The 25866-nt window shown below is 32.8% G+C and overlaps 6 protein-coding genes across 6 annotated transcripts; 2 read left to right on the top strand and 4 right to left on the bottom strand.

The window, feature by feature from the left end:
* Positions 1-691: 691 nt before the first annotated feature.
* On the bottom strand, positions 692-1006 carry MONOS_18004 (uncharacterized protein; the record flags this gene model as incomplete). Its single annotated transcript, XM_067870982.1, has 1 exon — positions 692-1006. The coding sequence occupies one exon, from the start codon at positions 1004-1006 to the stop codon at positions 692-694; it is 315 nt and encodes a 104-aa protein (XP_067722537.1).
* A 222-nt stretch (positions 1007-1228) lies between these two features.
* On the bottom strand, positions 1229-1596 carry MONOS_18005 (uncharacterized protein; the record flags this gene model as incomplete). The annotated part of the gene is made up of 2 exons (XM_067870983.1): positions 1229-1516; positions 1570-1596. 2 exons carry the CDS (start codon positions 1594-1596, stop codon positions 1229-1231), a joined length of 315 nt encoding a protein of 104 aa, XP_067722538.1.
* Positions 1597-4016: 2420 nt separating this feature from the next.
* Positions 4017-5456, top strand: MONOS_15801 (uncharacterized protein; the record flags this gene model as incomplete). Its single annotated transcript, XM_067868700.1, has 1 exon — positions 4017-5456. The coding sequence occupies one exon, from the start codon at positions 4017-4019 to the stop codon at positions 5454-5456; it is 1440 nt and encodes a 479-aa protein (XP_067722539.1).
* Positions 5457-9759: 4303 nt separating this feature from the next.
* On the bottom strand, positions 9760-10669 carry MONOS_15802 (uncharacterized protein; the record flags this gene model as incomplete). Its single annotated transcript, XM_067868701.1, has 3 exons — positions 9760-9784; positions 9833-10371; positions 10448-10669. 3 exons carry the CDS (start codon positions 10667-10669, stop codon positions 9760-9762), a joined length of 786 nt encoding a protein of 261 aa, XP_067722540.1.
* Positions 10670-17437: 6768 nt separating this feature from the next.
* On the top strand, positions 17438-19876 carry MONOS_15739 (uncharacterized protein; the record flags this gene model as incomplete). Its single annotated transcript, XM_067868632.1, has 1 exon — positions 17438-19876. One exon carries the CDS (start codon positions 17438-17440, stop codon positions 19874-19876), a length of 2439 nt encoding a protein of 812 aa, XP_067722541.1.
* Positions 19877-21767: 1891 nt separating this feature from the next.
* MONOS_15738 (uncharacterized protein) lies at positions 21768-23790 on the bottom strand (the record flags this gene model as incomplete). The annotated part of the gene is made up of 5 exons (XM_067868631.1): positions 21768-21878; positions 22132-22668; positions 22717-22742; positions 22874-23563; positions 23727-23790. 5 exons carry the CDS (start codon positions 23788-23790, stop codon positions 21768-21770), a joined length of 1428 nt encoding a protein of 475 aa, XP_067722542.1.
* Positions 23791-25866: the final 2076 nt, after the last annotated feature.

Consider the following 25866-nt stretch of genomic DNA (forward strand, 5'->3'; position numbering starts at 1 on the left):
CTGTCCCCACGCTCTTTCATCGATTCAACCTTCAATTTAAAACAAACAACTTCATTTTTCAGACATGCACTTCATCAAATGCTGCTGTGGTGCATGTAAGAACAGAAACTCAAAGATAAACACCAGGATAATTAATTTTATTCGATTTAAACAGTCATCGTTTTTAATGGTGTGAAAGGAATGATTCAAACGGAGGGTCAAGTTGTGGAAGAGCACTTTGTGTTGAATGGGCAAATGCATATCTGTTAATTGCTTTATGTTTATATTTCAACTGTTCGACCAGCGATCATGCCGGAGCGTTTGATTGCTTATATCTGCTAAATGTTAATATAGCAAAATCCAATTTCACCACTTGCACCGCTCTGCATGAAGGAGCTGCTTATTTGTATTGCAATCAACCTTATTCTGTTTGGACATTCTCAGATAACAGAGTGGAAAGTTGCTCAATAACAGATTGGTGTGGAACTGGTTGGTACTTTTCCCTCTATTACATACCCTCAGATGCTCAATTCCTGTTTTCCAAATGTTAGTGTATCGCAAATTCTGGTGGTGATTCTGCTGGCTCTCTCACATTTCATTGGCCTCCACAAAATAAACCAAGTCAGTTTTCAATCATTGAGTGTCAGTTCATCAGTAACAATCTGACTGCCTCTTCCACTTATGGCGGAGCAGGAATATACTTTGATGGAACTTACTCTTGGATGAATGGAATGAAATTCATCACTTTCTGTTTCTTCGATGGAAACACAGCAACAAACGGCAGGGGGAATGATGTGTTCTTCAGTGGTAATGCAATCACCCAATCTCCATTTGAGAATTGTGGATCAGCAACCACAACAAAAAGAGTGTGGAACAGCAATACAGCTGATAACGCTGTGTATAATGGCTGGCTCCCTCTCATCGCCCAGAACAAAATCGTTTCTAGCAGCGGAACTGATGCTGATGCCTGTGGCAGACCCCAACAGACCCCATGTGCCACCATCGAGTATGCCCTCAACGGCTTCATTTCCCTCCTCCACGACGCCTCTCTCACCCTCCTCACCTCAACATTTGTTCCTCTTCAAACACTCACTTTCAATGCAATTGATACAAAAATCACAGGAAACGGAACAGATGCCACCACTATCACCTCCAGTGGCATTTCCCAACCAGCTTCTTCTTCTTCATTTCCTTTATCAACATCTTATTCACCAGATCCATCTGCCTCGTCTGCCCTCTTCCAACAAACTCAGGGCTCCCTCACAGTTTCAGCCCTCACCATCGCCCACAACTCCTCAAACCCCATCGCCCCCATCCTCTTCCACCTCTCCAATAACTCCCCTTCCCTCAATCTCAACACAACAACCATCACCGGAGCAACCTCATCTTCATCATCAATCACAACCCCCTCTTCTTCCTCACTGCTGGCTCCCTCGCCCTCAACCACACAGCAATCACCAGTCTCGCCCTCAACAGTCAAAGCATCTTCCACCTCACCTCCCTCACAAACTCCCTCACACTCAACTCCTCCAACTCTCTGCGATTTCGTTGTAAACAAAAGCCACTTAGCGAATATAATGCTTTTTCAACAATTTTTGAGGTTAATTCTTCGTTCATTTCATTTTATCCGAATAACAACAAAGATAAACAGTCTCCAAATATTTCTTATAATATTTTTCTTTCTATATGATGTGATATGGATCAAAGAATAATAATTATCAAGTGTATGAATAGAATATTTTTTAAAAAATATTTTTATCTTCTATTAATCAACTGTCAATAATCATTCAATGTCTTTCATCTTCATATATATGATGCATTCAAGTGATTACCCAAACCTAACTCGCGAACATGCAAAGAGCGAAAAAGCCCTAGAAAGCTATGAAGGCATATATTGCTAATCTCCGTCCTATACGTGCGCTTTAAAAAATGTACAAAAAATTTCTATTTTTCCATTTCATTATTTTCAACAACATTATAATAAATATCAGCATTATTCAAAGAAATTGCTTCTGTCTTATTGTTTTCAGTGAAAAATTCATAAGTCGGTTGTTCAGCTGGAATTTCAGAGAAATAATAACCAATTTCTCCGGTGGCAAAGTCGAAGAAGATTGATGTTTCTTGTCGGTTGATGAAATGGATAAATGCAAATTTGCATTGTCAGAAGAGATGGTTGAATGAAAAATTCGAAATCAATATTCTTTGAAGATAAATTTATCGATGTTGAATTTTCATTATATTTGTTTATGAAACGAAGAGACGAAAACAAACAACGAGGAGCGAATATTCTGAAGAAATGAAATGCGTAAGGTGATGTTCTTTATTAACTTCTGAAAACCAGTTCGTGAAAATCACTTCATTTGAACAAATAAATCATTTGCAAATGAAACTTCGAGCTGGATGTTTTATTGAATTGACTCGCAGTGATATTTTCTTCATTTGTTCTTCACAATAGACAATCTATTTTGATTTCAGCAATATTATCTTGACAAAAGCTCAAAAAAAACTTTATATCTCAAACCATTTTATTGGAGACAAAGACAAATGCAACTCTTTTGCCAAAGAGTTAAAATTTGCTTTTTTGATTAACTCATGGAGACTCTGACTTGACATGACGGGCATGACGGTCAATGACGATCTGAAATTCCTTTTTTGCCTTTTCGTCAGTATCCCATTGAAATAAATATTTTGAATTTTGCATAAAAAAAATAAAACAATGTGAAAGTGAATTTTTTAATGTTAAAAAATTATATGAAAATGAAAAGAATAAAGTTGACAATTCCTTTTCGTTTTATTTCTTCTGAAATAACGATAATAAACTACTGACGTGAAAGTTTTCGTTAAGTCCGTCAGAAATGAAAAATTTCACGTCATTTGTCATTACGTCACACAGGTTTAGTGGGTTAGTCTTTTTATTTGCACCCTTTTTTTATAAGCTCCAAATTTGGTATAGATGCAAATCGTACCACTTTCAGTTTGCATTTTTTCAAAATATAAATATTATAGCGATAATCTACATAATTTAACAAAGCGATCCAAGGAGGGAAATTTCGAAATTCGATCATAAAAATTTTCTAAAAAAAATGATTTTTTGCAACCCATAATATTTTCATTAAGATCACAAAGAATTAAAAACTCAATTTACTGGCTTTACAAAGTTCAGTACAACTTCACAATGCAATATTCAAAGAGGATATAATATTTTTATTTGTTGAACAATCGAATTTTCACATATATTGTTTGCTATGAAGTTATTTTATAAATATTAAATAAATACGCGATATCTCCGTTTTGGAAAATTAAAGTGCAATATTTCAATAACACCGCCGAAACAGAAGCTGAGTAAAACATATGAATAGTGTAATGATAATTTTCAGTTGAATTTTAATTTTTTTAATGCTATTTTTACAAATTTTTAAGTTGGATTGATTTGAAGATGAAGGTATAGTGCTGCACTTGGAATCGATGATGCGGGGAAAAGCCATTTGGAGAGAGGCAAACTGGTGAAGGGGGGAGTGAGGGGAAATGAAGATTTGTGGAGGTATTTTATTCTTGTTTGTTCATTTTCTTCATGTTCCATTTTTATTTTTGTTTGTATTTTTTTTTTATTTCATTGATGTGAGATGCGATCAGGTATTGTCAGAGGCGCTGGGGGAGCATGAAATATGGGATGTGGAAACACTGCTTTTTTCTGGGACATTCCTGGAAGAAATTATGAGAAAACAGCAACCGAAGAGCGTTTGGCAGAATGATCCAGGCGGAAAAAACTGAAGAGAATGGGGAAAGAAATTTTTGTGGAATTTATTTTTACAAAAAATTTTTTTGGAAGCAGCAGCAGATGAGGCAGGAAAATGGATACAGCTGCATTGGGATATTTTACGATATGGCACAAAGAATCATGTGGCAAATGAGAGAAGAAAAATGAAGAATTTCTGCGAGAGAATCGCATTTCTCATCTGTTTCCCCATTCCACTCATCGCCCTCCATTTCCTTTGTTTCATTTTCCAAATTATCATTTTTCAATATCTCAACAGCAAATGATGCATGTTCACATTCAACCACTACATCAACCCAAACCTCATGTGATGAGAAGTTGCTCATTCTCATCTGTTTGCGATGCGTATGATGGAGGGATTGTTCCTTCCCTCAACAACTCCTTGGCTTCTCTGACTGCTTCAAACACCTCGTTTGTTGGATGTTGCAGGGCAAGAAACGTTGCATGTGAAGGAACTGCAGATAATAAGCTGACTCCAGAGAGACAAAACGAAACAGAAAATGGAGCAAATGCATTTATTTGGTGCGAATGGGATGGATCGAAAACAACAGGAGAAAGTGACTCGTGGGCCGATGGAAAATCGAGCGGAGGGGCAATCTGTATGTACAGCCAATCGTCCGCCACTGTTTCTGTTTCGCATTGCGTGTTTAATGGATGTATTGCACATTATGCTGGAGGAGGAATTAATTGCTATAGTATTAATTCTGTTGAGATTGTGAATAACACATTTGATTCATGCACTGCGCAAAGTTATCGAGGGGGTGGAATGTTCATTTTGACGATTTCATCGTGTGTTCGGATCAGCGGATGTGAATTCAAGGATTGCAAAGCAGTTAATTATGGAGGAGGACTTTATCTTGATTATTTTAATGTTTCAGGAGCAGGATGTGTTGGAAATGAAAGTGGAGAAGGGGAGAGTGCGTGTGTGTTTGACTGCAGCTTCACTTCATGCTCAATCACAAGTTCAAGTGGCGGAGGCATGTATTGTCGAACTGTTCCTGTCACATTTAAAATGAGGAGCATTCAATTTATTTCATGTTTAGCAGCTGCAAATGGAGGAGGTTTTTGGATTAATCCGAATAGAGAAAATGCGCCAAATGACACATTTTATTGCTATTTTTTGTTCTTTCATGAATGCAAATGCAGAGCAACATCCACTCCATATGGGCATGATGTGATGTATTATGATTACTACAGCGTATATTTATCTCAAAATAATCCATTTCATGAATGTTACACCACAAACACAGATGACAAGAGAGTATGTTATGGATACAACTACTCGAATGCAAATGCTTGGACATTTCAGCACACAGAAAAGAAGGAATGGCTAAAGGATAAGACGATCTATGTTTCTGTGAATGGGAGTGATGGATATGAGCTATGCGGGTCAAATGAATCAAATCCGTGTCTGACGATGAAGAAGGCATTTCAAATGTGTGAGATACAGATAAGCTTGACAATCACACTGATGGACGGGGATCATGTGAGTGAGGCAACAACGATTGATATTGGAGAAAAGAAGATTTCGGTCATTGGGAGAGGCAAAGATAAGAGTTCGATTGGAACAGGAGTAATTTCTTTTCTATCATCAACTGGAGAGTTGTTGAGTGTGACGAGCGGGCAGTTGGGGGTTGGGCATGGAGGATCGATCACAATTAGCAAGAAATCTGTCACCGAGCGTGTTTGTGATGCCTGCTGATGTTGAAATATTTTAACTTGCAAAAATAAGGGTTAATCCCAAGTCTGAAGGAGAATCCAATATTGGAATTGTCATTTGCACCCACTCTGCCACAGTTTCCAATAATAACTACTGATAAAGAATTCGATTCAACTGCAGCCCAACAAATTGCAAATCACATTCCACATATGTGTGGAACGTCATTCCTGATCCAGGAAGAAGCAATTTTTTGAGCCAACTTTGTTATTTTTTAAAATTATTTGTATGCTCTATTTATTCGTTTCTAATATTTTATATTTTATTTATAAATACTTTATAAATGATGAATAATTGAATATATTGTTTTTTATTTGTGCAAGCTTTAACTTAATTGCACTCGTTTCTTTTATAAGTGCGTCAGCCAACATCAGCAGCTTTGAAATGCCAAAATAAAACAGTAATGCATTACCATAATAGAACTTGTTGTGAATACTTTGTTAAAAACAGGAAAATAATAATTTTTCACAAACAACAATGAACCCCAAATAGCAATGAACGAAAAAGAAGATGAAAGGAAAAAGAAATAAACAATTTGAATGGAAAAAAATGGAAAATCGAGAAACAATGTTTGAAATTCCTTTGAAAAAAGTTAAGATTTTTTGAAAAAAAGCATACTAAGATATCCCTCTCCATTCCCATCACGCATTTTTAAGTAGTCTCTTTGTTTCGCCTCCACTCTTCTCTTCCTTCTTTTCGTCCTTTCACTCGATAATCTCCGTAATACTCAATGTTCATCATTTGTTTTCTTTTCCTCTTTTTTCCAACAGCCAACTTTCCCCATCTCAACTTGAACGCTCTGTCAACTTCAGCAGCTGCTCCATATAAAATGAGCTTTTCCATCATATCCTCTTCTTATATCACTTGTATTGAAAAATCTCATCCCTGCTTCAATTTCATTCCCTTCTTCCTTTCTTCTCGTCTTTCTCTAAACTTTTATTTGTATCTTTTTGCTGTTGCTGCTCGGTAACGCACAACCTTACAACCATCATCTTCAAAATGAACATATAGGTGATGCTAATAATATTGCTGAACGTAGATATATCTCTCACAAATATGAAGTAATCCATTTTATTTGCACATAAAAAAATCTTCACTTTTTCATGCCAATTCGTTTCTTTCTTTCTACTTTTTCTTTTTCTTCCAACGCTTCAGCAAACCTTGTTCGATAATGAAGTTCTAATGAACTTTGACGATTTTGTTTTATGCTCCGCGCCTTCTCATCCCTTCCGTAAGCCCTAGCTCCACTGCATATCCCAACCTCAGTCAAACAGCTTTATAACCTTTCATCTGATGTGAAGGTTTCTTCAAAGTTTTCCTCTAACAAGTCACTTCTTCTTCTCAATCTTCGCCTCTCATTCTTTTGTCCTTTCTGATCAATCCATTTCTCTAATCTAACTCCTTTAAATTCTTATCATTCAGCTTCAACATATTCTCTCCATTAATGAATTTTCGGTGCCCACTCTCTTCTTTCCTTGAAAACTTTACTCTTTCAAAACTTGTGTCTTATAAATCTTTCAAATGCTTCTGAGATTAATCATGGAAAAAAAGGAAGATAGAAAATATTCCAACAATTATCTTATTAACATCGATAACAATTTAAAAATAAAAAAAAGACACCTTCAAATGTTGTTATATCTGTCACTGCATCGTTTGTAATATCCGCAATTGTGCGTAAATTTGTGTTCAGTTAAAACATTGACTTTAAATAAAATAACTTCATAGCAAACAATATATGTGAAAATTCGATTGTTCAACAAATAAAAATATTATATCCTCTTTGAATATTGCATTGTGAAGTTGTACTGAACTTTGTAAAGCCAGTAAATTGAGTTTTTAATTCTTTGTGATCTTAATGAAAATATTATGGGTTGCAAAAAATCATTTTTTTAGAAAATTTTTATGATCGAATTTCGAAATTTCCCTCCTTGGATCGCTTTGTTAAATTATGTAGATTATCGCTATAATATTTATATTTTGAAAAAATGCAAACTGAAAGTATTACGACTAACACCTATGCCCCAAATTTTTGAAGAAAAAAAAAACAAAAAAATACAGACTTAATTAGCAAAAACTAACGAAACTTGGATCAAATAGTCTTCTAATTTTTCTTTTTCCTGAACTTTGATCTGCAGAATTTTCTTCTTCAATATTTTCCAAATCATCATTCAAAATTCTTCGATAAACTCTTTTTTTCTTTGACTTAAATGGAAGAGAATCTTCAATGTTTTCTGTTTCATCTTCGGCTTCAGAACATTTCGCTCTTGTTCGATTATATTAATTTTCTTCTTTCATTTCCAAAAAAAGCTTCATTTATGAGCAGTATTCCGTAAAAAATCAAAACGATTTGAATAAGTGGGCAAAGGAAATGAAGAGTGTTTTGGCAATTAACGTAAAACTGGTCCTGATGATTAAATCAAAACACCACTTGTTTCAAAGGCATTCTTAATTACTGATGGTGCGAATGCATAGAGAAGAGCTTGAGGAAGGATGCCTGCTAAAGCCTTTCTGTTGGAAGAAGCAGTTGAAGATTGTGGGATTTCTATTGATGAACTAATAACAGATATAAGAACAGCAAAAACACCTCTATCGAGAGATTGCGAAATATGTGTTGTGTGAGGAATACAGTCGAAATCGGATACAATCACATCGAAAATAATCAACATCTGTTATGGTCACAATTTTCCATGCACTGACATTTTTTGCTAGACCTGTGCGACAAGTGGCAATTTTTGCCAGTAACTGACACAGGTGACCGACATGACAATTTTTTTTGATCAAAACCTTCATTTATTAAAAAATTCATTTTCATTATTTTTGTGAAAAAAGAAAAAGATAATTCTCCACCAAGTGAGAAAATATATATTAACCTATATTGAAACATTTTATGAATAAAATAAAACTAGAAATTCAAATCGTGAAGATAAAATTATGTGAAAAATGGGTTTGTGACAAGATCAGCGAAACTTGGAATTTTTTTGCCACTGGAAGTCACTTCTGTCACTGACTTCACTTCCTGTCAGAGAAGCGAAACTGCTTGAAAAAGAAACAGAAGATTATATTAACTTGTTTGACTTTTGAAATGTTGTTTATTTCATTTCACATAAAGAATAATCCATAATTTTTCTTTTCGTTTTCAGAAATTTTTTTTTTCAAAGATATGAGCACAAAACCAACCAGCAAGTATTACAGTTTCATTTTTCGTTTTATTCGATAACAAAAACTCCACAAAGCTTAACATGAAATGAATTTTGTTTTGCAAATTGTTCAAATTGATTATCTTATTCATTATAAATTATATTGTGTTGTTTTAACTTTTTCAAATAAAAAAGATGGAATTGACATTTATTTTTCTCTTTGCATGTGAGGCTTCTTGTTTAAAATAGATTTGAATCATGTGCTCTTTAAAAAGAATATGTGAAGTTAATTGTGTTTTCGATGTCAAAATTTCCTGCCTGGCGAGTGAAAAATAGAACTTGTTAATGATCATTGCAATTGATAAAGGTTGTTGTTGAATGGTGTCCGAAAATTAATTTTATTTATTAAATCTGATTCTTATGATCATTTTTTTCTCACTTTGATCATTCGTCTTTTTTAAATATATACTTTAGATATTTTTCTCGCAAACGCTATTCTTAATGAGGTCATCATTTTTTCTTCATATGACTGTAATCATTCTTGCTTTCGTTCTGTCTTTCCATTCAAAGAACATTCGAAGATTGTAAGAAAGCTGAGTCAAATGTCAAAAGAAAGTCAAACAGCCTTAATAGATAAATGAAATATTGAAAAATGAAATATGGATTATTACGAGAGAAGAAAAAAATCAGCTTGAGAAGATAACAAAAAAAATTCAGAATTCAGAATGGATTGTTTTGAAGAAAAAATCATAAAAAAAAAAAAAAAAAAAAAAAAAAAAAAAAAAAAAAAAAAAAAAAAAAAAAGGAAATGGTGAAGGAAAATTCGTGAAATTATAGTATTTTGTTTTTTGCAAGCTTTCCTGTTAATGTTTCACTTCATTTTTTAGAAATAGAAATATAAAATGAACATTGAAATCTCCAAACATGCATGTTTATTATAATATGAAATGATTTCAACTCATAAACTTATTGTATCACAAGTTCAAAACATTTCCGTTGATGATCACTAAAAATTGGTAAAATTCAACGATCAATCATAACTATTGTGCTTTCCAAGAAAAATAAAATTTCCTATTTTTTGTGATCATTTCACAAAATACTTTTTCCTTCATTTTTCTTAGCACTTTCCTTTTCAACTCTTTTCTTTCCTTTTACATTTTCCATTTAATCTTCCGACTTTTTTTTCAGTCGAATAAGATTATTCATAAAGAAATGGAAACAAACCTCATCAAATTATGATTACTAGTTGGCTGCTGAATCTCCTCAGAAACATCATCAACAGCTCCGCTTATCAATAAAACAACATCCTTCACAGTTTTACAACAAGCTGCTTTTGACATTGATTCAATGCATTCCATGTCAATTTCTCTGTTATTATCTCTTGATGCTCGAAACACCTGAACAATTCTGCCGATAAGCCCAGTAAAACTTTCATTCCACAATGTGCACCAGGCCAGGTTATCATTAATAGCACTGAGTAACCTCCCTGTTATCAGCACTTCTTTCACTTCTTTAGCTTCTTTTCCTCTTTCTTCTTTTCTCTTCCAATCAACACTCTTTGACAGATCTTCCAGCTCTCTTACTGCGTCTCTTCCCAAATACAATTCATTCGTAATAACGTCTTCCAATATTTTTTCTTTGAAGAATCCTTTACCCAAAAATTGCCAAGCAGACTGATAGGCAAGTCGTGTCAGATGCTGATGCTCCTGATTATATTCAATGATTTCTGTTATGTCAGTCAAATACAGTTTTTGATCCAATTTCTAACAAAAAAAATCATAAAATAATCAATTTATGAAGCAATGACAATTCAATTATCAATAAATAAATAAATCACACGTCCGACTGTTCAATATTGCTCAAAGCCAACAACGCAACTTCCACTTCTTTCTGAGCTTCCTCGCTTTCCTCTTTCTTCGAGGCAATCTTCAGAAGGCAAGGCACACAAATCGATAGTAATTCCGATGAAAATCTGAAGTTGAGAAAAAGATAGCATTTGCTAAGATAAGCTATTTGCTTTTCATTTTTTCCTTCTTTTTTCTCATTTTCATCAATTATCATCTCTTTAAATTTTTGACTCAATGAAGATGTATTAATGTTATCAATCCAAATTCTTTTGGATGTTTTGTGATATCCAATATGTTTCAACAACAACAATGCATTTTCTATGATAGTTTCTTATCTTCTATCATTTCATCAATTTCATTGAACAGTTCTTTTATGAAAACTGATTCAAATTCTTCTTCATTCATTTCATCAACACTATCATTCATTTCTCTCATTTTCTGTTTCTGTTCATCTTCATTTCAACCTTCAAACTCACAAAACAATTCTGCAAAAAATAAAAAGGAAGAGATGCAATTCACAATATACGAATATATCAACATTTCAAACCATTGCATTTTTGCATTGCCACATTTTTGAATTGTTATATGAATACCCCATCCAGATAATTATGTCATTTTGAGTTTTTCATATTGTTTTCGTATAATTATGAATAGAAAACATAAACGAAAAATTGAAGCTTGTACGGTTGAAGAATCATCTATGTTTATATCGTTCTTTTTTGTTTTGTTATTACAATCAATGCATTCAAAAGAAATAATTGAATTCATTTTCATGTTTTTTAATTATGGATTTCCCGATCATAAATTTTAAATAAAATGAAGATAATATTTTATACATTTGAAATACTATTTAGTATTATTGAAGTGCTTTTGATTAAAATAAATAAATTAAAAAAATGTTTTTTATAATTTTTAATTTTTTTTTTTTTTTTTTTTTTTTTTTTTTTTTTTTTTTGTGAACGACAGCAACAAAAAATAGCAAGTCGTGTCGCACAGGCCTAGAAACAGAATAACATAATAATTTGTAGAGCATATGAAATGTTTGAGATTTCATTTTTCCATCTGGTTCAACCATAACTTTTCGTTTGACATTAGATAATCCTTCTTTTTTAAAGAAAGAACCAAATTCATATAAACAAAAAAGGTCTAAAGAATGCTCATTGATAGAATCTTTCAATTAATGATCGTTTGAAAATGAGTTAATTTGTTATTTTTATGATTTCATTACACTTTGTTTGATTTGCTCGTTTTTTAAGTTCCTTCATGTGATGTGAATTTCGTCCTTTGAAAGCGCATTACTTATTTGTTATGAAAACATATCCTTTCAGTTTTTGAAAGCTTGTTTTGATTATTTGCAAAATTTAAGACAAAAATATATTATTCTAATTATAGAAGAAGCAAGTGACATAAAGGTCTTTTTGAAGAGCATTGAAACGGGAAATGAAAAGCAAAGTGTGTGTAACCTCTAAGACAGAGAAATCGAACCAATTTACTCAAATGCAATAAATCGGCCTTGTTTATTATATAAGCTGAACAGAAATTACCGAATTTCAATCATTTGAATGAGAAAGATCCAATAAAATCGATGAAATAAGAATCTATCTACGTACTCCAGGAACATGCTGTTTAAAAATTTTTATGATTACTTGAAAATAAAAGTGCAAACCAAACATTCATTCAACAGTTCAAATATTATCGCTTCTGTTGCTGATTCACGAACTCTTAGGCTTTTTCTCCCTGCTCTTTTTTATCTTTGATGATCCTTTTTTATCCCTTGAAATTATCCATCCAAATGTTTTTTTTTCTTTTTTTCTTTTTCTTTTTTTCTTTTTCTTTTTTATTTTTATTTTTTCTTTTTCTTTTCTTTTCTTTTCTTTTCTTTCTTTTTTGAAAATACAACGCTTTTCAGAAAATTGATGAAAAATGTCTGAATAAAGCAAAACAACTGAAACTTGCAAATGCATTGGAGCAGCATGGAATGAATTAATCCAAAGAGAAATAATTGGCAGCTCATACGACGAAAGAAAAATGAAGAATTTGAAATGCAAAATCTTTAAAGATATTTGAAGTTTTAAGTTTCTTGAGGAAATGTTCACAAGATGAATAGTGGAATATGGTGTAATCATTCAAAAGTGTTTTTCATTTTGAATGTTTTTAAGTTTCACTTCATTTTCTGAAATATGAAAAAACTGGATGTCAAGAATGGCAGAATTGTATTGTTTTCATTTTGTGAAATGACGAAGGAAAAAAGATAATATTTCAGGTTCATTATTCAATTAATTTCACAATTTATATATTAGAAAAATATTTAGAAATATCTAATGTTAATTATCTTTTCATTATTCATCAAGAAAAAAGAATATTCCATAAAAGCTTATGAAAAAAAAGTGTCCTTTTCCTTCAATCTATTCCAGTATCTTCCAATAAAAATTAGATTTTGTGCTATCATATTTTTCGTTTCTCCACATGTCCGGTTCAGAAGTGGAATGAAAAACGTAAACACATTAGTTGCACATCGTGTTTTCCTCAACATTCGCTTCTTCATACATCCCATCTGAACGAGCAGATTATCCAGCATCTTTTTCTTCATTCTTTTCTTTACGGACTCCCTCAGAATAAAAAGAAACAGAACACTTTTATCTTTTCTTCATGATGAATTTAATGGTTTTTCCCAATTTTGATATCATTTTTCTTCATGTCTTTTCATATCACAAGCTCTTTCAATTCTTGTGTTGCATCTCTCACAAAATTCAGTTCGTTCACAATGACTTCTTCAAAACTTTTATCTTTTTCAAATCTTTATATCATAAACTTCCATGCTGATTGAAAATCAAGACGTGTCAGGTTGTGTTTTTAATGATTTTGGATAAAGTCTTTGAACTCCATAAAAATGCAATTCCACTGACATTTTCATATAAAATAATAATAATAATAATAATAATAATAATAATAATAATAATAATAATAATAATAATAATAATAATAATAATAATAATAATAATAATAATAACAATAATAATAATAATAACAATAATAATAATAATAATCTGTAAAGAAAACTATATGGGCTAAGTTTTCCATGCCTCATGTCTCCAAATACCAATCAAAGCTTAAAATGCCATCTCCACTTTTTCCTTTGCTTCTTTGTTTCCCTCTTTTTCTGAAGCAACTTTCAGAAGATAGGGCACATATTATGAAAAAATTCCCATAATGCGAAATGGTTGACAAAAAGACAGCATTCGCAAACATCAACTAGAAGCTTTTCTTCTTTTTCCTCTTTTTCTTTATCTTCATCAATCATCATCTTCTCAAATCTTTTGTTCAACAGAGATTATTTTAGATGATAACGCCATATTTTTTTCAACTCAATCCAATATTCGGTGCATCTCAACTGCAACATCGCTATTTCTAATCGTATTTTCGTTTTTTCAGACATTTCATCTATTTTGTTGAATAACTCCTCTGAAAAAACAGAATAAAATCGCTTTCATCAATTTCTTCTATAATTATGTTCATTTCAGCTAATTTCTATTTCCTTTCGCTTTTATGAAGGCGTTCAAGTTCAAAAAACAATTCTGAATAAAAAACAAAGAAAAAAATCCAATAATAATAAATGTGAGTGTTTCAATGGATGCAAACGCTGTTTTTTCATTTGGTGCACAACCTCTGCTTTTTAATAAGTCGGCTTCAGAATGAAAACAACACTATTTCATCAAATTATTTGAATTCAAACATGTTTGGATAAAATGAATTGTCAAAATGAAATTCCAATTATTCATGGAAATTTAAGTGGCAGCATTGTTCATTTTAATAATAAATTATTAACAATGTATTTTAGAGAAGAATTTGTTTTATTATCCATTCATGAAATAATGGATTGAACGATCAAATATTTGTCAGTAATTTTAATATTGAAAAAAAAGTCGATTGAAAAAATTTATATGAATGTTTTCTGTTTTATTTTATTTTATTTTTTTTATTTTATTTTATTTTTTTTATTTTATTTTATTTTTTTTTTTTTTTGGTGACCGACAGCAACAAAAATTTGCGTGTCGTGTCGCACAGGTCTATTTTTTTGCTTGTTTTTCATTCATTTTCCATCGCATGTTATCACAGGGCTCAAAATATATAATCACATTTTTTATTATTATGTGTGATTATTTCCAAGAAAAATCGATTTTTTGAACAAAAATAACAATTTTTCACTTTTTCAAAAATTTGCTCAAATAAGTTTAAAATAATATGCATTTATGCAAAAAATTAATTTCTTAAGTGAAAAATGCGTTTTGATGAAGAATTTTCAAAAATGAAAAAATCGACACAAAATTTATTAATTAATTAGTAATTTTTTATTTTTATCTGTGTTAAGCAGCATCGTATATTATCACAATCGGATATAGTCACAAAAAGTTGTGCAAAATCCGATGTGATTATATCCGGTTTGGACTGTAAATGTGATGACATTCACATTCGATTCCATAAAATTTCTCCAAATAATAGGGTTTGCACGAGAGCCGTGCGAATCCCCTTATAGAAAACCTCTCTCTTCAGTAAATTTCATCCTTTTCTTTCTTTCAAATATTTCTGGAAGTAGAACACGCAAAGAGTATCGTTCGAATAGAGAAAAGTTCATCCAACTATTAGCATTGCTTCACACATCAAGCAAAAGAGATAGCAAAGAAGTCAACTTTTCCGGAATATTTGAACTCTCCAAAGAACAATTGTGTGCAAAGAAAAGAAATCCGAGGCAACAGCAGCAACAAGTGTCACGTTTCGCACATTAGAGATAGCAAGGCAATAGGCTGAAGGAGACTTCGAGGATGTCGCAACAGGTTTTTCGCAATTATAAGACAATCTTAGTGATGTTTCATGCACATAATTGATCAATTTCCTTCGGTATTTGTGTTTTGAATGCAAATCATCAAGCATTTCAAACCTCGGTTAAAAAACGTCCTGACAAGATGCTGCAAGACGTTTTGAATCCAAAATTTTTGGCTTTTGTAATTTCAATTCGTGTTGATTTCACAAGAAGGAATAAGCCGCAGATTTTGAAATTTCTTTTTTTGGCGAAGCATCTATTAAAATCTCTGAATCTTCATTTTCAATAGCATTTTCAATCTAAAAAGAATCAAATAAATTGAAAATAAAAATATTTTGTAAACCTATTCTTTTGTTTTTTCACTGTCAAGTTTGTTCCACACATTGTCTCAATATTTTATAACGTCCTTCACAATTTCCTTTTTTTCCTTGTGAAGCAATGATAGCCTTCCCAATTTTGCACATCCATATCACTTAAAATGGCAATCAATGAATGGATGAGTGTTTTTTTCTTTTTATTTTTCTTTTCTTTTTTTTTCTTTCTTTTTTTTTCTTATGAAAATACACCGCAGTTTGTTGCACCATCAAGCCTGGCTTTACCATCAATTTGAATTCGATCCATTTTCTCGAGTTTGTTTTCATGAATGCGGAAGTCAATCGACACCATTTCTGCCTGCATTTTTCTTTTCACTTCTTCAGCTTTTTTTGGATCATAAAAAAATCAATTCAATTTTTTGTGAAATGATCAAAAAAAGTCCTTTTTAAACACCCAAAAGACATTTCAAGTTCAGAGATATGAAGCATTTGCTTTAATAGATATTTGTTTATCAATTTAAATGAAAAAAAGAATCAATCATATTTTTGACTTGCGAGTATTTCATTAATAAAGAAAACTGTTGTCCTGAAATTAAATAAACACATCTGTTCATCCGCTGATGATAAAAACAATTGTTTGTGCAAATAATCTTTGTTTATGATATTTGAATATATCTATCACAAGGAAATTGAAAAAAGGTTCCAATAAAAACATTAACCAATCACAATGGCAATCTTGGTCACATGAATCATTAATTTCTTAATCAAAAAAATACAAAAATGGAATCACATTTTATAATAAATGATCTTTTTTCATAAACAGACTTTGTGAATCATATAATTAATCAAATGATTTGAAATCCGAGATGTGATTCAACGAAGTCTTGTGACATTTGCTTTTGAGAGAAAAAAATCATGTGAACGTCAACATATTTTCTATGTTCTGAATAAACCACTTCAAAAAATTACCTTTTTTTTTTTTGAAATGTTATAATTAAATGCAGGCACACAGAGTCAGAATGATGGATGAGCAAAACTCCCGACTTGGACTTTTCTTTTTCCAACATGTTTGACTTCTTCTGTTGACACAGTCAATTCACGGAATCGAAAAAATGGGAGTAACGACAGTTTATTTGAAAAAAAGAAGAAATCGAAAAAGTAGAGGTTATCGAAAATGAAGACAAATTCATTTTAAAGACAGATGATACTACAGTTCCAGAATCTTCAAATGGGACATTCGATGATAAGAACAGCTGCTTCTGCGCTTCGGATGGAGAAAATTGATTAGAATGTGCAATTGATGAATAATTATTTTGTTTTGTATAATTTTCTTATTTGGATAACAGTTTTTTCACCTTAAATCACATTTATAATAATAAATAACGATTTATTTTTTAATAATTCCCAAGCGATTATTTGTACAAAAAATGATAATAAATCTTCATTATAAATCAAGTAAATTTCATTGATATCCATTAAATTGTGCCAGATATTAGGTCAATTTGTAATGAATATTTTCATTGTTTCTTTTCTCTTCATGAAATATTATTTGTGATATTTCGAAAATCATGAGCTCAGTTTCATTTTGTTTTGATTTTTTCAAATCTTTTCAAAACAATGATACAAAACAGTGGCTATAAATAATTTTCTATGGGCGTCAACAGTTTTTATTTTCAAAATAAGTTGATCTTCCTATATGAGTGTTTCATTCGTGGTGGAAACTGTCCAATGATTGAACTCACTTTTCAAACACTCATCAATTGGATCCAAACCATTGATTGCATCAATTTGTGCTTGAATTAAGGATGTGTTGATCTGTTGCAATATCGATCAAGAAACATCAAAACTCATGCTCTTTGTTTTACTGGCTTTCACATTTGCAACATCACAAGAATTGGATGAAGAAAAGCCTTACACAGTTTATGTGAAGCAAAGCGGAAGTGACACTAACATTGGCACGGAAATCGGTAAGGAAAGGAAATCATTGAAAAGTGCATATGGTATTCTTGGAGATGATGAAACATGCAAGATCTTTATTGTGAATGATGCAACTGCATTTGCAGCGCAGCAAATATATTTCAGCAAGAGTTCCGGAATCACCATTGAAGGAGTTGACAGTAAAGGAATAAGAAATGAAATGGTACAAATTAATTGTGATGTGAATCTAGAAGAAAATCTTTTCTCATGTGATGGAGTTACAGAATTTAAGTACTTGGCATTCCATTTTCCATCATCTTTAGGTGGATCTTGGAATGACGCATTGGTTTTTGGACGTTCTGGGGAACTCACAATTAAACACTGTCAGTTTGTTCGGCCACCTTCAAATAGGGGAACTGTGGATTATTACCTTGTGTATATTGATGGTGGAGATTTGCATATGGACAATGTTAAATGTGCAGATGATAATCGCATTGCTTCATTTTCAAGTGCAATTTTTTATGTTTTGGCTTTGCATCCCACAACAGTAACACTTACGAATGTGACTTTGGAGAAAATTTCAAGTAATTCTTCAATTATTACTGTAAGTGAATATTATGGTTTCAAATTGGATGTGTCTCTCAATAACTGTTCATTTACTGAATGCCACTCTAACGGTTCTTCTGTATTATCCGTTTCGAGCAATAATAGTGAAAGCACATTCACAGTTGGAGATGGAGGAGTAACATATTTCACCTCTTGCAGTTGCATCAACTTTGATAATACAACATCAGGAGGAATCTATTTATCAATGCCAAATATTATTTCAACATCACAGCAAAAATGGCCAACAGATGGAAAGAATTTGGTTTTTCAGAATTGCTCAGGGCGTATTAATGGTTATAATAGAAAAACTGGATTGATAATAGAAATGAAAAATTATTCTTTGCTGAAAGATGTGGCAAATGCAATGAAGGCAAGCTTTGCAGCCAATTACACACGAAAAGAAAATTCTTGGTTTGTTGTCGCATTCGTATCTTTCAATGCAAGAGGAGTGGATTGCACAAGTTTGTATTTTGATCCTCCTCCTCAAAAGCCAGATAATATGACAAGAGCATTTGTGAAGAAAGGAGGGAAAGGAAATGGGATCGATGTTAATTCGGCAATTAACAGCTTGAAGGAGGCTTATGATTTCTTGGAAAAGAGTGGGAAATGTTTCATTGATGTTGTCAAAACATCTGATCCAATCAAAGCAGAAGATATAAGTTTCAGCATTAACAGTGGAATAGCAATTGAAGGAGTGAATGACAATGGAGATGGAAACACTGAAGTGGCAATTAATTGTGATGTTTCTGTTTCATCAATTCTCTTTTCTTGCCAGAAAACTGTGGAATTCAAGTATTTGGCATTCCAATTCTCTTCAACAGAAAAGAATTGGAACTCATTGATCAGCGCAGGATCAGGTTCAATATCACTGAAAATATCAACATGTCGATTTGTCAGAATTGGATCACAAACACAAGAAGGAATGGAATCAAATGCTGATGGAAACAGCCCCTTGGAAAGCAGTCTTGTGAGTGTGACATCTGGAAGTGTGGAAATGGACACGGTGAAATGCACAGATGAGACCTCATTTGTGACATTCTCATCATCACCATTTTCATTTTCTGGAGCCAGCGAGGTGTCATTGAGCACTGTGGAGATCAGCAAAGTGAATGTTCGAAATGGAGCAGCAATCGGCATCAATGATGGGAGCAATTCATCTTCGAAGGTTTCAATCGAAGGATTGAATGTTCGAGAAGTGAAATCGGAGAAAGGAGCAGCAGCAGGGTTGGATATCACCCTCAGTTCAAAAGAATCAAGAGTGGCCATTGGAAGGGGAAACAAATGTTCATTCAAATCATGTTCAGCACCAGAAGGGAAATCAGGAGCAATATTCATTGACATGCCCAAGGCAACATCGAATCTGCAACTCCCATCAGAACACAACCTGGAGATCGACAGCTCAAACACAGCTGGCTCAAAAACAACTTCTCTGTTCATCATTGCCGCAGACTTCGAAGAGTTCTGCAAACAAGAAGATGCCTTTGCGTTTGCGAATGATTTTGATGAATCAACATCTGGGTGGATCGAGGGAGCAAAAGATGCAGAATCAGAGCCTGAGGATGTGTATGAGAAGTATGTGAAAGTGAGACAAGAGAAACTCAAAGATCAAAACAAAAAGAAGAAGGCAGGGATCGTTGTTGCCATTGTTGTGCCGATTGTCGTTGTGGTTGCAGTTGTGGTGATTGTGATTGTCATTGTTGTTGTGAGGAAAAAGAGATCAAGAAATGAAGAGAATAACGGAAAGGAACAAGAAATGAATGATTGATTATAAAAGGATCTTTCATTCATCTTCTTAATCAACATTTGTTCTTGTTCTTTCATGTGTATTCATCACTTTTGTTTCTTTTTCATCAATTTCTCATGTGATTTTTCATATAATAATTCATATCTTTTTATGCACTTTTTCAGTCAAATGCAGAATATGCAATTAAATTATTTCCCAGGAATTTTAAAGAATAAATGCTTCAGAATTTCTGATGAACAGAACATTTTGAATCTTTTAATAATTTTTTGCAAATCTTTAAAAATGAAAAATCACATGTTATTCAGTTTGAATAGATGGAATGGAGATAATATCGTTTCATGGTTTTCAAAACAATGAAATGAATAAGAAATTTGTTTGATTTTCAATTAAGAAAGAATATTTTCGTTCTCCAGAATCCATTGAAAGTTGAATAAAACAAATGTCGTTTCATAAGAATAAAATTAAAAGCAGAAAAGGGAAAACATTGTTCATCTCCATTCCCTTCACATAATATTTTCAGCGGGACAATGGAATTTGTTTCATATTAATATATTTATCGCTTTAATCTTGGGCTTGATTAAAAAGTGAATTAAAAAGAATGAATTTTGAAGAATGAGCCCATGAGTAGCTTGCAAAGAAAATGAATATTATGAAATGTTGAAAGGAAATGAACAACTTTGAGAGGAAATTGAGGGAGATCAGGCAAAGATACAGAATAATAATGAAAAATGATTGCTGAACGAAGAAATACTTATTTCTGTGACAACAAAGCAGCTGAAGAGGAAAAAAGAGTGGAAAACAGGGAGGAAAAATAATTGGAGCAGAAATGTTTGGTTTTTCAATCCTGAAAGATGATCAAAGAGTTTAACCAAACATCTTCAACAATGAAAAAACACAGATGAAAACAGAAAAAGAAAGAAGAAAGAAGAAAGAAGAAATACGAAAGGAATTAAGAGAAAAGCAAAGAATGAAAACAAAAAAGAGGAAGAAAAGAATGAAAAGATAAGAGCATTCATTTCTGATTGAAAGAAGAAACAAAAATGAGAAAATGAGAATGGTCTCATTATTTCAATTTATAATTCGATCGAGTCCATTTTGAATAATATTTTTGTATTTGTTAACTCTTTGCAACATTTTCAGTTGTTTTCGACTCCATCACTCTGATCACCAAAGAAAAGATGTTTCAATTACACTGAAGAATGATGAAATTGAAGCAGTGGTGAGAATGTGAGTGATTTTTGTGCAAGATGTGAAAAGGAAATAATTGGAGTGAGAAAGAATGAGGAATTGAAGAGTGAAAGGGAAATGTTTTGAAAAAGGGAAATGAAGTCGATGGAGGCATATTCGATGGTGGCTCATGGGTTCTGTTCGTGCCTGTCACATGAATCAGCATCACTTCCATTGTTAGCATCGATCATGTTCTGAGCGATTAGAGAGAGCCATTACACACATCAATGTCTGTTTGTTTATTATTCCATATTATTTGTGTTGGAACGGTTGAACGTCATAAGTTGAATGGAGACTGCGTGGCACAAGTTCCATTGGAAAATGAACGTTTTTCTCTGACGTTTGCTTTTAACACCATGGAAGAAGCAGAAAGTGAATCCATTTTTTACATTTTCATAAGTGATGAATCTTATAAGTGACAATTTGATTATCACGGAACATTTTTAATTTTTTTAATAAAAAGGAAACCTTAACATAAGGTGAAAGGTTTTGATCTCATGTGTTTGATTTTATAATTGCTGCCACGAAAATACATTGAAAGAATGAAATGATTTGCTTCAATTAAGTGAAGCACATTTGAAAATTAAAAGCTGGAAAACAACTCATTGACAATTTCAAAACAATGACTGACATCAAACAAAAAACATAACCTTTCCATTTCAAGACATTTGGGACTAAACATGTTTTATGAAAACTCAATATTTTTAGTGCCTGAAACCTTTTTGGGGCCAGTTGGCTTCTTAATTTTGTCTAATCTGAGCACTTTCACACGCAATCTTGCAGAATGGAATATCATCTGCAATAAAAAGTTTAATCAAAATAAATGTAAAAATAAAATTGTGATGAAAAAAATATAAAATGCAAAGATAATGTTTTTTTAAAAATATAATAATAATAGAAAGAAAAAAACAATTATATAAAGAAAGAAAGAAAGAAAATAATAAATAAATAGAAAATAAAATTATTGAAATATGTTTCAAATAAGCCATAAAGTTTTCGCTATAAGGAAACAAAACAGTTTTCAAAAACAATAACTTTTTTTTTCACACCTGAAATTGTACACATTTTGGCAGCTTTGTAAACACAATGGCTTGCTTTTTCCGATCAACAAAAAATGATTCAGTTTTCTTCTTTGTGTTGACTTCGCAAGCGACTTGTGCTCCATCTCGATTCCAAGCATCAACGAAAATTGGTGCTTGGTCAAAACCCAAGCTGGAATGCCTAACTTGTCCGTCTGAATTAATTCCTGCTGGGGTTCCTAGAGAACTATTGTGCGCCGGTGCTGATCCAAACGAAGGAAAACTAGAAGTCGATAACCAGCCTGGAGAAGGAGCAAATGAGGTAAACATTGATATTCCGAAACCTTTGCTCCCGGACTTTTTTGGCATCAGCGAAGGATCGCGCTTCTTGATGGCACTCTCCATGTTGCTCTCGCTCACTTGCAGCTCAGCAAAACCGCGGGACGACGGATTGGCCTCTTCCACAAGCAGATCCACCCGCCAAATGCCTTTGTTGAATGGATTGCCCAAACAAACAGGCATAGTCGATGAAGAATTCACACGAATAAGGCGCTCATTCTGCAACAACTGAATATCAAATTCAAATGATGATTAATTCCCAATTGTCTCTTCTACGAGAAAATGAAGTGGTCCTCTCATTTCTAACAAATAAAGAAAGAAAAATGAAATATTTCAAAAAAAAAAAAAAAATCAATTAATCAATAAGTTAATAACAAAACACATTACATGTAAAATATCTGAAATTCAATAATTATAAATAAAGAATGCAAACTTCCCTTCACTGGCTTTTTGTTTTCTTTATATCCTTCTTTTCCTTTTCCTCCCTCTGACGATGACGACGATGATGATGAATCAGAGCCGCTTTCATTTTCAGATGCCTCTGAGTCATCTGATCCCTCATCGCTGTCAGAATCGTTATCATAGTCGCTGCCACTCTCACTTTTCTTTTTCCCTTTTTCATCTCCTTCTTTTTGCGATTTCTCTCCATCTTCAATCAGTCTGGCTGGCGTTCCGATAAAAGGGCTCGATTCATCAGAGGGATTAAATGGAGGCATCAATAAAGGATCCCCAAATGAAGAAGACGGAAATCCTGGTGCAGGAAATCCTGGTGGAGCCATGCTTGACACAGAAAATGAAGGCTCCTCAGAAAAGGGCCCAGCTAAAGAGATTCCAGGCGAAAAAGGACCAGCTGTGGAAAGTCCAGTTGGCAACATCGGCCCAGGCCCTTGCATCGCACTTCCAAACGAAGGCGGGAACTTCGCAGGGCCACAAAAAATCCCCGAACTCTCCATCGGTGCTAATGAAGATGTGAATGGCTTTGGAGCAGACTTGTCAGCGCCTAAAGAGCTTGATGCTTTCGAAGAAAACGCTGATGGAACAGAAAATTTCCCATCTGCTTGACTCGAAGTTCTTGCCTTCCCAAAAGCAAAAGGTGGCTCACCTTTTTTTCTTTGGCAAACCGCTTAAAGCTAAAAAAATAACAACAACAAAACGATAATAGATTTTGACATTTTATTTTCAAAATTGTTATTGAAAATTTGAAGACAAGCCATATTCGGCGATAACTTCTTCAGCAATTTTGGATGCAGCTCCTTCGCTCATTCCATATTCTTCCTTCAGAATACCCTCGATTTCTTCTTTCATCGTTCCACGCACAATTCCACAGAGAAGATTTGCTGTTTCTTTCATTAAATCAAACAGCTCATCTTTCTTTTCTTCGCTAACTCTACTTGCATGCACGCCTAATTCACTTTATGTTTCATCCCTCGATAGTTTACGAATTTTCCCCCAAACTTAAATTGCTCATCATTTTTTCTTTTCTTTTTTTTGAAAAGATCAGAACCTTATTATTATTTTTTCATTATTTCCTTCCTTCAAAAATAAACGAAAATTTCTCTTTCTTGCATGAGTGATTGTTTGAATGCATTTTTAAACAATGTGAAAGATAAAGATGAAGTTGATTATCAAATTGATTCTTTGATTTTTCACCTGAAATTGTGAAGAGATAGGGTTATTATTTTTCCTCGACCTTTTTTTTTTATCAAGACCTTTTTTTTTAATTAATCGTTAATTTTTCCCACAATTTCATATTTTTAAAGTATTTTAAGTAAACCTGTGTGACGTAATGACAAATGACGTGAAATTTTTCATTTCTGACGGACTTAACGAAAACTTTCACGTCAATAGTTTATTATCGTTATTTCAGAAGAAATAAAACGAAAAGGAATTGTCAACTTTATTCTTTTCATTTTCATATAATTTTTTAACATTAAAAAATTCACTTTCACATTGTTTTATTTTTTTTATGCAAAATTCAAAATATTTATTTCAATGGGATACTGACGAAAAGGCAAAAAAGGAATTTCAGATCGTCATTGACCGTCATGCCCGTCATGTCAAGTCAGAGTCTCCATGAGTTAATCAAAAAAGCAAATTTTAACTCTTTGGCAAAAGAGTTGCATTTGTCTTTGTCTCCAATAAAATGGTTTGAGATATAAAGTTTTTTTTGAGCTTTTGTCAAGATAATATTGCTGAAATCAAAATAGATTGTCTATTGTGAAGAACAAATGAAGAAAATATCACTGCGAGTCAATTCAATAAAACATCCAGCTCGAAGTTTCATTTGCAAATGATTTATTTGTTCAAATGAAGTGATTTTCACGAACTGGTTTTCAGAAGTTAATAAAGAACATCACCTTACGCATTTCATTTCTTCAGAATATTCGCTCCTCGTTGTTTGTTTTCGTCTCTTCGTTTCATAAACAAATATAATGAAAATTCAACATCGATAAATTTATCTTCAAAGAATATTGATTTCGAATTTTTCATTCAACCATCTCTTCTGACAATGCAAATTTGCATTTATCCATTTCATCAACCGACAAGAAACATCAATCTTCTTCGACTTTGCCACCGGAGAAATTGGTTATTATTTCTCTGAAATTCCAGCTGAACAACCGACTTATGAATTTTTCACTGAAAACAATAAGACAGAAGCAATTTCTTTGAATAATGCTGATATTTATTATAATGTTGTTGAAAATAATGAAATGGAAAAATAGAAATTTTTTGTACATTTTTTTAAAGCGCACGTATAGGACGGAGATTAGCAATATATGCCTTCATAGCTTTCTAGGGCTTTTTCGCTCTTTGCATGTTCGCGAGTTAGGTTTGGGTAATCACTTGAATGCATCATATATATGAAGATGAAAGACATTGAATGATTATTGACAGTTGATTAATAGAAGATAAAAATATTTTTTAAAAAATATTCTATTCATACACTTGATAATTATTATTCTTTGATCCATATCACATCATATAGAAAGAAAAATATTATAAGAAATATTTGGAGACTGTTTATCTTTGTTGTTATTCGGATAAAATGAAATGAACGAAGAATTAACCTCAAAAATTGTTGAAAAAGCATTATATTCGCTAAGTGGCTTTTGTTTACAACGAAATCGCAGAGAGTTGGAGGAGTTGAGTGTGAGGGAGTTTGTGAGGGAGGTGAGGTGGAAGATGCTTTGACTGTTGAGGGCGAGACTGGTGATTGCTGTGTGGTTGAGGGCGAGGGAGCCAGCAGTGAGGAAGAAGAGGGGGGTTGTGATTGATGATGAAGATGAGGTTGCTCCGGTGATGGTTGTTGTGTTGAGATTGAGGGAAGGGGAGTTATTGGAGAGGTGGAAGAGGATGGGGGCGATGGGGTTTGAGGAGTTGTGGGCGATGGTGAGGGCTGAAACTGTGAGGGAGCCCTGAGTTTGT

The sequence above is a fragment of the Monocercomonoides exilis genome, assembly GCF_001643675.1.
Source record: "Monocercomonoides exilis strain PA203 chromosome Unknown scaffold41-876177, whole genome shotgun sequence".
NCBI lineage: Eukaryota > Preaxostyla > Oxymonadida > Polymastigidae > Monocercomonoides > Monocercomonoides exilis.